This window comes from Triturus cristatus, chromosome 1_2 (genome assembly GCF_964204655.1).
Source record: "Triturus cristatus chromosome 1_2, aTriCri1.1, whole genome shotgun sequence".
Taxonomy (NCBI): Eukaryota; Metazoa; Chordata; class Amphibia; order Caudata; family Salamandridae; genus Triturus; species Triturus cristatus.
The window spans coordinates 728,872,727-728,885,315 of record NC_140580.1 but is presented as its reverse complement, the minus strand read 5'-3'; the positions used below and the strand labels follow the sequence as shown (position 1 = coordinate 728,885,315).

The following is a 12,589-nucleotide window of genomic DNA, read 5'->3' as shown; positions in this document are numbered from 1 at the left end:
GTGTACTTCGCGTAACGGGTTCTGTCTATCTATGTGATACATTTTTCTTCCTATGATGGGAACTGGAACGTGTTCTGGGCATACGAAAGTTAAATATTGGTTTCGGAATTCTAGAATCTCTTTAATCAAATCAGTACCTGACCCTCTCCATATATTGGTGAGTAGTTCTGTCAATATGTCAGGTAAGGGTCCTGGATCGGAGTGTTGGCTTTTATATAATATAAGGAGGTGTTGAATCATGTATATACTAGCTAAACGCTGTTTGTATGGGTCAAGATTCAGAAACGTGTGTGCAAGTACATCATCATTGTAGTCGCTGGGACTGTCAGCCCATTGTACTGCTGACCTAGCTAATTCTTGTTCGTCCATGGAATCGAGCATATGGTACCCCCTTCGATCTCGGAGTAATTTATCAGTGGCTTGGAATAGGTGCTCGGGGGATTTTGTATTTAACATAGGATTTGGAAAATGTCTATTATATTCTGGACGTATTGGACGTATCTGATCATTAAAGCCTCTAGTATTATTATGGGGTCTTCCTCTACCTACGTAAGCTATCGTCTCCAATTGTTCTGAATCTTGCTCCTCCTCTTCTTCTGATTCTACTCTGTCTGTTTCTCGTCTTTCTTTATGTATTCGTTCTACTTCCTTGCGGATTTTTCGACACATGGCGATTATACACGCCTGTCTATCATGTTTCTCTTCTGATATGTTCTGACCCCATTTGACAAGTTTTTGCATGGTATCATGATCTGCCCCGGGCCTGTCTTGATTCCTAATTACACAATTTATGAAAAAACGTAGTAGTTGTCTTTGTACATCCACTTTCTGGTATTCCATAGCTTCGTTAATACTTTCTGAACCTCGCCCTGTTTGGACAAAGCGATATATATTGTCTAGGTGTTCAACCATTCCTGGTATCGTCATTAAATATAATGTAGCTCGTCGTATACGTAGTGATGATATGAGCAATTTGTCCTGTCTACCTGGCACTGGATCGTATCTACAATCCACAAGCTGTTCTTTAAACATGTCGGATGTCGCTAATTGGGGTGTACGTTGGAGTGCTAAATCTCTAAGGGTCTGTTTATTTCTCGGCGGGGTGGCAAACATGTCTGTCGTACCTCCTGTAGCACCATCTGAGGCGCTAGGCACGAAAGGATTCGTTGGACGTAGGATAGAGATTGTGGATGTGGGAAAGACTGTAGAAACGGACGGACCTGTGGGAACTTGTGTACGAGTTTGTAGTTGCGGGGATACAGGCGGATGCTCTTGGTGTTGAACACCATCGGCAAGCGGTGTGGGTGGCATGGCATTAGCATACTCGGGAGCTACATCATCTAAATAGGAGGAAAGGAAAACGTCCTTTGCTGTTTTGGGATGTGTTTTGGGATGTGCTTTTATCGGGAGTAATGGAGAAGTTAAGTCTTTTGGTATTTCCGGGATAGCCTTAGGTAACCCTTCGGCCAGAAGAGGATACATACCATTCATAAGAGTGTTTCTTTGTCTATCTACTTGTTCTGAGTTTACTCGGGTACCTTCCTCAAGTAATAGATTTTCTCGGGTTTTATTTGAATTCTCTCTACCTTTCTCTTCCTGTCTGAGTGCTTTTTCTGTACGTCTATATGATTCTTTACGCCATAATTCAATGGCATCTTTCTGTGACTGTCTGGCTTTCTTTTTCCATAATTCTTCTTCTACTCTCATGATGCAGTCTGCATCCCAGGTCCCCGCTGCGGGCCATCTCTGACTCTCTGGTAACTCTTTGGTGTAGTCCACCCATAAATCAAGAAATAACACGGCATCTAGGCCATGCTTATGATACATAAAGTACCCTGGAGTGTCCCTAGGTGGGATGGGAACAGCTTCTTCGAGTACCCCTTTTCTGGTTTTGATCTGTCTTAATTTCGAAAAGAGCGGCATTTTTAGATCTTATTATTAGAACACACTTAATACAGTAAACACAATAATGAACAATCATTCACACCACAATATGTAGAACGTATTAACATAAACATTTGACTGTTTAACGAACGATAACAACTAATAAAAAACTCGTTACTGACATAATACTAACACTAAATAATACTTTAATTATATGCAAGACATACTAGATATACTGCTAAACAGTACAGATACACTGCTGAAACAGTGCAGACCGGATTTGTGTACCCAAACCCGTCTTGACCGGCACAGACTATGTGCACGTTTAAATGCCTCCCCGGCAATGGTACTCACCGGGTAGCGCGGAACGGAAGGCCTCGGAACCGAACTGAAACTGGACCGGACTGGACTGGACTCGACTGGACTCGGAACTTCGGAACCTGGTGGGCCTCTGTATACCTCGGATCTTGCTCTCTCAGCTAGGCTCTGGTCGGGATACTTCGCACTTCTCACCGCCTCGTCTGGGTGTTGATCGCAGCCTCAGTCACCCCCGCTTGGCCGGAGGGAGATACAGGAAATCCTGCGGGTACGCGTTTTTGTCCGTTCAGCTGTGGCAGGAGACCGGGCCTGCAACGCACCTCCGGCGCGTGAGATGAGAAAGTGTCCCTGTTCGGGCGCCAATTTATGTGGTAAATATTTCATTACCGGTATTATTTTTTATGCGGTAAAGTCTAGTAAGAATAACTCAGTAAATATAAGAGGCAGAATCCGTGGTATTAGAGGTTTAAAAAGGCTTTATTCCTATACAAAGGAATGCAATTCGAATTGCAGGCTTCACACTCCATCACCATGAGGGTTCAGGAAGGAAGGCGATACATTATTGACAGGTAATCACTTTTATAAGAATTACATTATAGTGTAACAGATGCAGGAGGCGTAACAGTTGATAAGAGAGATAAAATATGCATACGTAACCAAAAAAGGCGTAAACATGGGTGTAACTAAAATACGTCATTAAACATGATGTCACAAATGGGTGGATCCATAAGAAATATTTGGCAGAGATGCGTGCGCAGCCGCATGACGTGTGATTGACGTGCAACTAGAGGGCGAAGGGGACTTGACATTTAGCTCTACATGTGGAGACAGAAGTCTGAGGGGTCATGTCAACCTAATCCCAAATCATATCTAATATCTTATGTTTAAAGAACTGTATTATCCAAAAGGAAAGGTCTCTCGGACGGAATCTATTCTATACTGACTGTTAATGCGTGTACAAGCGTCTAAGTGTCTACATGAGATGCGAGGGGGCAGGAATCTTCCATGGTAACAGGGGCTATGAATTACTTGCACGAGGACAGTGAGGCCTGGCCCCTTGCACGGTAGCTGGAGGAATGTTTACCTAAACTACTAGACAGGAATGCATCGGATGAGGAGCGAAGCAGATAATCTTGAAGGTGAAATACAGTTTTTGGCAGGCAACAGGCTGGATCAGGCACCGTTAGCCGCGCAGGGAGTAGGACAAAGTTCATGGATACAGATGCAGGCTCGGGCTGGAGCTTCCAGAGACAGAAAGCAGGAAAAGCTTGATGGCAGAATTCAGGGCCTACTCGCCTGAATCTGTAAAATGTGGAAAGTGAACCACATAAAGTCGGTGGCCTTTCATACTTAGGAATGGAATATCTAACCCATTCATAGCGGATCTGAAAGAGGACATGTTGACGGTGGACGCACATGTATTTGCGTCTTCGAAACTGGAACTGGAGGGAACATACATGTACTTATAGCATGCACATGGAGCCTTTGGGGTCTACGATAGGGGACATAACTGATCACAAAATTCATATTTCCTCAGGTTTGTGGACAATCTGATGCAGGTTCAGTGCGTCTAGGACAGTGATTTATTGTTTTTGGATGGGTCATATTGGGTTTGTCAAACCAAATGTTGAGGTCACCCAGAATGCATAAGTTGGAGTGTATTGTTATCAGGTTTGAAACTGTGTCTAGAAGTGCGTCTGGGAATGTCGCCTTGCTAGGTGGAGGTCTGTAAAGGAGCAGGAAGTTACAGGATGAAGACGGTGTAGTATTGCATCTTGTTAGAAGAGCCTCACAATTCTTTATGGAGATGTCATCAACTTTAGTGATATGTAATGTTTGCCTGAACACAACAGCTAGACCACCTTCATTTTTGCCTATACGATTTTGAGTGATCGTTTGATAGCCTAGAGGAATGGCTTCATGCAGGACTGGAGCCATATCATCTCCCAACCATGATTCAGTTATGAATAGTATGTCTGGTTTTCCATCAATGAGAAGGTCGCAGCTGTGATGTTTGTTTTTAGAGAGGGATCGAGCATTTATTAGTAGACACTTTAGAGAATGGCCTTTGGTGATAGTGAGACTTTGTTTTGTAGAGTGAACTGTATTGTATTGTGTGTGTTTGTAGCAGGTGTGTTTTTAGTGCTGGCATTAGCTGTATAAGGATAGTAATTGTGTAGCTGTTCTGTATCATGATCCTCATCCAGCATGCTAAGAAGGAATTTTGATGGGTCTGCGTGTGTATGTGGTGGAGATGGTGTTTGAGAGTGAGTTGGTGTGCTGTGTTGTTTTCATGGTGTAACATTGTTGTGCAGTAGACATGGGGAAGCAAAGCTGTGAGGTGTGGCACTTCGCTTATGTTGTTTGCGTGTGTTTATGGCGGAAGGTGTGAGTCAGGGGTGGTGGTACAGCATGTGGGTCATGTAGTAAGGTTCTTAAATTGTCCAATGGATGAGAGGCGGTTAGAAGAGAGTTACTGTGTTGCTGTATCTGTTAGGTGTGGTGGAAGAGAGAGAGCTTGGCATTGGAGTTTGTTCCTTTGTGTGGTTTGAAAGGTGGGTGTATGTTTGTATTTTCTGATGGTAAGTATTTTGACGTGTTGCCCTTTGAAGATCTTGATGTGCTGGTGTGTGTGTTATGTTTTGTTTTTGAGGAGTAGTGAAAAGGGGTGCTGGTGTATTTGTTTCATGCAATGTATTTGGTTGTATAGTATTGTTTGTGAGAGGAGGTTGTGAGGTAGAGGGGTTGGTGATGTGTTTATGAGTAGAGTGTATGTTGTGTGTAGGAGGGAATGAAGTAGATGTAAGAGTGCTTGTCTTAGACTGGTTTGTTGCAAGAGTTAAACAGTGTGTGTTGTGTGTTAGTGTTATTATGGTAGTAGGGAGAGGAGTGTGTTGGTTGGACAAATGATGGAAGGATGAACATATGTTTGTTAGTGATTAAAGGTGGTCTGTTAGGTTTAATTAGAGCAGGGGAAGTGTGTCTGGATAGGATGTAGTAATGTATGGTGTTGAATGGGGTTGTGTTAGTGATGAGTGGATTGGTTAGTGGTATAGGATGTGTAATGTTTGTAGGTGATGGTGGGTATGTGTGGTAGTTGGGATAGAAGGGTGTATAGATGTGGTTTGGTTGGGTTTGTAGTACATGCTGGTATATTGGTCTGTGCATAGGGTTGTGTGTGGTGTACATTTGGTGTGCATTTGTTACTATGTTTTTGGATGGTGTGGGGAAGCTATTACTGAAAGTGAACATGGGCAGCATTTCTGGCCCTAGTCCCGACCAGTCTCGAACAGGCTCAAACAGGTAAATGCCCTTAGCCTCTCCGCCTGGGCTGAGACGCCCTCAGCCTCGGCCTTTTATAGCCCTAGTAATCAGGTGACCCTTTCAGCCAATGGGAGCCCTAACCCAATCCAATCACAACACTAGCCCTAAAATCTAGAACCAATAGGGGATGAGGACCTTACAGCCAATCTCAGCCCTAGTTCAAGCACCCAATGACTTTCAAAAACCCTGATCTCTACGTCCAATAGAGGTACTAGCCCTACCAGTAGTCCCAACCCAAGTCCAAGCAACCAATGGCACAGGAAGCTCTAGTCTCTACTTCCAATAGAAAGCCTAACCCTACTCTTAGTCCCACACCCAGTCCAGCAACCAATCACACCAGAAGCCCTAATCGCTATTTCCAGTTAAAGGCCTACCCCTAGCTCTAGTCCCACCCTAGTCCCAACAGCCAATAACACAGGAAGCCCTAATCCCTACTTCCAATAGAAATCTTAACCCTAGCCCTAGTCCCAAACCTACATTGATTCCATCACAGACCCAGAAACCAATCAGAACACTCAAATACCCAACCAATGAGGATACTAACCACAATCCAATAGAAACATCAGATATAACCACCAATCAGTGTATAAATGTACCAACCACTAGCATACTATATAAGGTCCCAGCAACCTCAGACAAGGTTTGCTGGCCAGGGAGTTGGAAGCTGCTGCTCTTGTTCAGAATCTCCTAGGAGACAGACAGGCTCAATCCACACTTTGGATTTCTGCAGGTAAGGGCCTATCAAAACAGTTTAAACAGCACACAGAAGATCACTGCTGCATCAAAGCACCCTCTGATGTAGAATATCCCTGTTGCTGGGGGGGGGGGGGGGGAGAATAAAGAGACAAACAACTTAGTAATCAAGAACATATGGGTAATTTTTGAAAAAGTCTAGACAAACAGACTGCACACAAAGTGAATCTATGAATATCTGCACCCCTGAACATGTGTCCACCTGTTCCCAATCACTTCGACCTGGTGTCATTTTGGAAATGACATCTGCCGTTTTTGTAACTTGCTAATGATTCATACATATAGCGTACATAATCACTATTTAGTTAGTATTCACAATTCCAAGTCGCCTTTGCTGAATTTGTTGTTCATTCTGTAGGATATCCTGTTTTTTGCAATGTTTAATCATCAATGTGGCGCAGCGGCTCACTGCAGAGCGCGGGGCTCAAGGTTCGATACCCGGCGCCGGCAGCAGCTCAGCATCATGCGACTCTGGGCAATAGCTCTCTTAATCTCCCAGACGGCCCCCAGGGACTTGAAACCTTGAGGGGTGATATTTTCACGCTTTACAAATATGGATTATTATTTGTTTTTGAAATTGCCAATCAGTTTGAGACTGATTCGCCATTTCTATGAGTTGTACATCAGGCCCTAAAGCACTACTGGACATTCTAGGTGTGTGTTGTGTCCCAACATCCTTAAGATGCAATTTCTTACTTCGACTTCGATTAGTACACTCTCTGATTAAATCTGAGGCTTTTTAGGCCAGAATAATCTACAGTCCTATGAAGCAAAACAATTGTGAGCAAACAGACTCCTCCTTTATTAATAATTTCTTCTCAGCTGGCGGTTTTATAGTTCTGTGTTTGAGAGCGAGTAACTTTCCTGATAGAATTAGCAGACATGGCAATCTATCGAGATCATGAAGAACAATATTAAGAAGTCTCTTGCATATGTGATTTTTGTTCACTCTGTAGCTTTGAGAAAGCGTCACCTTGACACAAAAAGTGCTGGATTTGTATATTCTTTTGAAATGAATATATGTAATCTTTCAAAAGGGACAATTTACATGACTTGATTTTCAACATGGAAGACTAAAAAAACTCAGGAGGGAGGGAGGGACCGATACATTGAGACTCTTTGTCTACTGTTTGTGTGCATGGCCTGTTGCAGATGTGGGCCTTTGGAGCCATGTATGACCCGTAACCTCATACATCTCTTACAGAAAATTGTTGCGATGCGAAGATGTCAGCCATGTACAAACGCATGTAATTATTGCACTGTATGGTAACTTCAGCCAAAGTTAAAAAGATTTTGTAAAAAAAGAAGACTACAAAAGAATCGGCATTATCATCAATGTATGGACTTCAACTGAAACTCTTAACTCATAATTGTCCACAGTGTATTTCAAGGTGCCTACACAAGCTGTATTCGGTCTACTAAGACAGGAAACCAGTGAGATAAATAGTTTCTTTAAAGTGCACCTAGAAGTGTACTCTTATCTCCCAACCCACCACATTTCTAGAGCAATATTACGGTTTCCAAAGAATAATCACAAAATCTACTGCAGTGTCGTTCAGCATTAAAATATTTTACAATAATAGTACAAATAGATTAACCAACCTGAAAACTCCAATTGCATGAATGCCGTTTCCTTCTTATCATGGCCTTTCTTGTGCAATAATGTAACACTGCCAGCTTGCAGCTGAAAGTTGAGTTTAGCAAAGACGTTATCTCTTTTCGTGAAGGTGTTCAAGCTAGATGCATCAGTTGCTGGGTCAAAAAAATCATCAGACCCTAATTTAAAAAGATTAGAATAAAGAGACAAACAACTTAGTAATCAAAAACATATGGTTAATTTTTGAAAAAGTCTAGACAAACAGACTGCACACAAAGTGAATCTATGAATATCTGCACCCCTGAACATGCCAATAGATAGAAGGTCATCCATCAAGGACCAGTCGACATAAAAGCTGAGAACTAAAAGGAGCTAAGTCATTCACAGCATTTTGAGTGACTAAACCACATCCGGATGGAGATATCACTTATTGTCAGTAAGACGTTCAGGGAACCTGCTAGGTGACTTGACAACCAACCCGAACTGAAGAGGCTGAGCCCAAGGTCACAGCTTCAGTGCTTCTTGACACAGAGGGTGTGAGCCCATGCCGCCCTGTTTGTTGATGTGCCACATCGTGGTCATGTTGTCTGTGAAAATCTGAAATGACCAAACTAAAAGGATGGCACAAATGTCTTCAGTGTCAGGCAGATCACCTGAATCTTGAGTATTTTTAATGTGCATCTGTTCTTGGCATGTAGAGCTGCAGATCTATACACTGTGCATAGATCGCCATCTGGTGTTGGGCCCGGATGTTTGCAGTTTGTTTTTCTTCTTGGACAATCTTTGGAAGTCACGAGTTCGGTAACTCCTCCTTCGGTCCGTACTGCGCATGGGCTTCGGCTCCATCCTCAGATTGTTTTTCGCCAGCAGGGAAAAGATGGAGCATAGTGATTATAGTAAAGAAACCCATGTGTGTTGTATCTAAATAAGATAGACTGGAACGGATACAGGTAGCCGGGGCGGCGGGTGGGCGTGTATAGATCTGCAGCTCTACATGCCAAGAACAGATGCATACTGGTAAGTACCATATTCCGTTCGAGGCATATGAGCTGCAGATTATACACTGTGCATAGACTATATAGCAGTACCCAACCCTAGCGGCGACCACCAGTACTGTTGCAGTGGTTTGAAATAGTGTCTTTAGTACAGCCTGGCGCACACTAGATTGTTGTTTGGAATGCACATCTACACAGTAATGTTTTGTGAAGGTGTGCTGTGTTGACCATGTGGCTGCCTTGCAGATGTCATCTAAGGGTATGTTCCCTAGAAAAGCCATAGAAGCCCCTATCTTCCTTGTGGAGTGGGCTTTTGGTGGAATAGATAATGTTCTTTTTGCTTTGTGATAGCAAATTTGTATGCACTTTACAATCCACCTAGCTATCCCTGATTTTGAGATGGGGTTGCCTTTATTTGGTGGAGAGAAGGAGACAAACAATTGTTTAGTCTTTCTGAAAAGTTGCGTTCTTTGTATGTAGTATAGCAAAGCCCTTTTAACATCAAGAGTATGTAATCGGACGAAGTCGTACCACTAGCCCCCCTGCCAAGCACGCACGATTAGGGATTACTCCATTTTTCCTGTTACCCGCCACACATGCTATATGTTCCTGACCAGGCGCAATCGGGAGGGCACTAGGGAGGGGTGGGTGGAGGGGGAGTTTCTAAGTTTAAGGTTTGCTGAAAGTAGGTTGTAAGTTCTGTAGGTAGTTAGGGGAGCAGAGGGACAGCGATCAAAAGCGGGCAGCGGGGTTCTTCACCGGAAGTATGCTCCTGACAGTTTCGTATTAATGTGCCATGTTTCTATATGACGCCGCCCGGCCTCTGGGATGTGGGCAGTACGGCTGTGTATACTACACGGATTAATGATTAAGGGGAGGATGGGAAACCTGCATTATTGACATGCATCCTGGTTGCTGTAAGCTGTACTTGGTCCTGCAATAAAAATGGTTTGACAAAAAAAAATCAAGAGTATGTAATGCCCTTTCCGCAACCGATTGAGGTTGTGAGAAAAAGACTGGTAATTCCACCGATTGATTGAGATGGAAGGGGGAAATTACCTTGGGCAGAAATTTTGGATTTGTGCGAAGGATCACCTTGCTGTGATGTATCTGTAGAAAGGGTTCTTGTATAGTGAACGCTTGTATTTCACTAACCCTTCTAAGGGAAGTTATAGCTACGAGGAAAGCTGTTTTCCATGTAAGGCACTGTAGTTCACATTTATGCATTGGCTCGAAAGGTGGACCCATGAGCCTTGTAAGAACTACGTTTAGATTCCACACAGGTGAAGGTGGTGACCTGGGTGGAATTACTCTTTTAAGGCCTTCCATGAAGGCTTTAATAGCAGGCACTCTGAAAAGAGATAAATGATGTCTGTTTTGCAGGTAAGCAGCAAGTGCTGCTAGGTGTAGACGGATGGATGTGTATGCCAGGTTACACCTTTGAAGATGGAGCAGGTAGCAGATGATGTTCTGTATGGACACATCTAAAGGGTTGATCGTATTGTTACGGCAGTAAATAACAAATCTCTTCCACTTTGCGGCATAGCATGCTCGAGTGGTAGGACGTCTGGCTTCCCTGATAATGTTCATGCAATCAGGGGGAAGGTTAAGGTATCCAAATTCTAAGATTTCAGGAGCCAGATCGCAAGGTTGAGCTGAGCTGGGTCCGGGTGCCTGATCTCTCCATGGTTCTGGGTTAGGAGGCATGGGGAGAGGTGCAGTTTTTGGTGTGGAACCACCGAGAGCTGTAATAGTGTGGTGTACCACGGCTGTCTGGCCCATGTTGGAGCTACCAGAATGAGTGTGAGGGAGTGCTGTTGTAGCTTCCTTACCACTAATGGAATTAGTGGGAGAGGTGGAAAGGCGTATGCAAATTTGCCTGACCAGTTCATCCATATCGCATTGCCTTTGGACAATGGGTGTGGGTATCTGGCGGCGAAGCTTGGGCATTTTTTGTTTTCGTGGGTGGCAAAGAGGTCTATCTGAGGGTGCCCCCATTTGTGAAAGAATGGGTGAAGAACTTGTGGGTGTAGCTCCCATTCGTGCATTTGCTGCGTTTGTCTGCTGAGCAGATCTGCCATGGTGTTTTGTATTCCTGGGACGTGTTGTGCCAGGAGAAAGATTTTCTGTGGGATTGCCCATCTCCACATGCTCTGTGCTAAGCGAATATAATACATTGCAGTCATATTGTCTGTGCGAATGAGGACTGCTTTGGCTGAGATTTGTTTCTGAAAGGATTTCAGGGCCAGAAAGATCGCCAGTAACTCCAGATGGTTGATGTGGACTAACTTTTGCTGTGGCGTCCATTTACCTTGCACTGTGAGGTGTAGAAGGTGCGCTCCCCAGCCGGAGAACGATGCGTCCGTTGTTAGAATCACCTGAGGAACCGGGTCCAGGAACGGCCGCCCTTTGGAAAGGTTTGTGGTGTTCCACCACTGCAGAGAGCGATGGGTGCGGCCGTCCACCAACACCAGATCCGTCAGCTGTCTCTGGGCCTGGTTCCACTGCCGTGCTAGGCACTCTTGGAGTGGACGCATGTGGAGTCTTGCATGGGGCACTATGAAGATGCAAGATGCCATCATCCCTATTAGCTTCATAAACACTCTCGCTGGGAGAGAGTGCTGAAGAATGAATGTTTGGCGCAAGGCTTGTATGCTTGCGATTCTGGCTGAATTGGGATATGCTATAGCTTTGGAGGTGTCTATAGTGGCCCCGAGATATTTCTTTGTGTGAGATGGTATGAGGTGGGACTTTTGATGGTTCACCGTGAAGCCTAGCTGGTGGAGCAGTTGGATGGTGCTGTTTGTATGTTGCACACACTGGTTGTAGGACGCGGCTTTTATCAGCCAGTCGTCCAAGTAAGGGAAGACGTGAATGTGTTGTCTTCTGAGGTGTGCTGCTACTACCGCTAGGCATTTGGTAAACACCCGTGGTGCGGTTGTGACCCCGAAAGGGAGAACCCTGAATTGGTAATGCTGACCGTCCACCACAAACCTGAGGTACTTTCTGTGAGAAGGGTGTATTGGAATATGAAAGTATGCGTCTTTCAAGTCAGTGTAGTGAGAAAGTCTCCCAGGCAGAGGAGTGGGAGAACTTGTTGGAGGGTTACCATGTGGAAATGGTCCGAATGTATGTATGCATTTAGAGGCCGGAGGTCTAGAATGGGCCGTAGGGTCTCGTCTCTCTTTGGTATTAGAAAATACAGAGAGTAGACCCCTAAATTTTGCTGATTGACGGGGACCTGCTGTATAGCTTGTTTTTGCAGGAGGGAGATTACCTCCTGTTTGAGCAGTGTGGTGTGTTCTTGTGACATTGTACGGTGCCTGGATGGAATATTGGGTGGGGTAGATGTTAGTTCGAGACAGTAGCCTGACCGAATAATTTGTGTCACCCATTTGTCTGATGTTATGGTCTCCCAGGTGTGAAGAAAATGTCGTAGTCTGCCCCCGACCGGAGTGGAATGGTCTGGGGGGAGCGGGGGAAAGTCATTGGGTGGGCGGTGTGGCAGCACGGGTGGTGTTGGTTTTGCCCCTGCCCTTATTATTGTTTCCTTTATATCCACCTCTTCGATAGCCCTTCGAGAAGGTAGTCTGAGGAGGGGACTTGTAGGAAGTAGAGGCGCTATCGGCAGAGTAACCTCTGCCTGTGCCACGAAAGGAGGAACGGCGAAATGAACGTCTAGGGGTATGGAATTGTAATGCCCCCATAGACTTTGCTG

General features: G+C 44.5%; 1 protein-coding gene across 2 annotated transcripts in view; it reads right to left on the bottom strand.

The window, feature by feature from the left end:
- VPS13D (vacuolar protein sorting 13 homolog D) overlaps positions 1–12,589 on the bottom strand; it is a 2,738,381-nt gene that overhangs the window by 2,574,251 nt on the left and 151,541 nt on the right. For both annotated transcript variants that reach the window (XM_085608633.1, XM_085608634.1), the window contains exon 13: positions 7,882–8,055. In XM_085608633.1, coding sequence (XP_085464759.1) covers positions 7,882–8,055 — 174 coding nt within the window. The remainder of the gene's footprint in view (positions 1–7,881; positions 8,056–12,589) is intronic.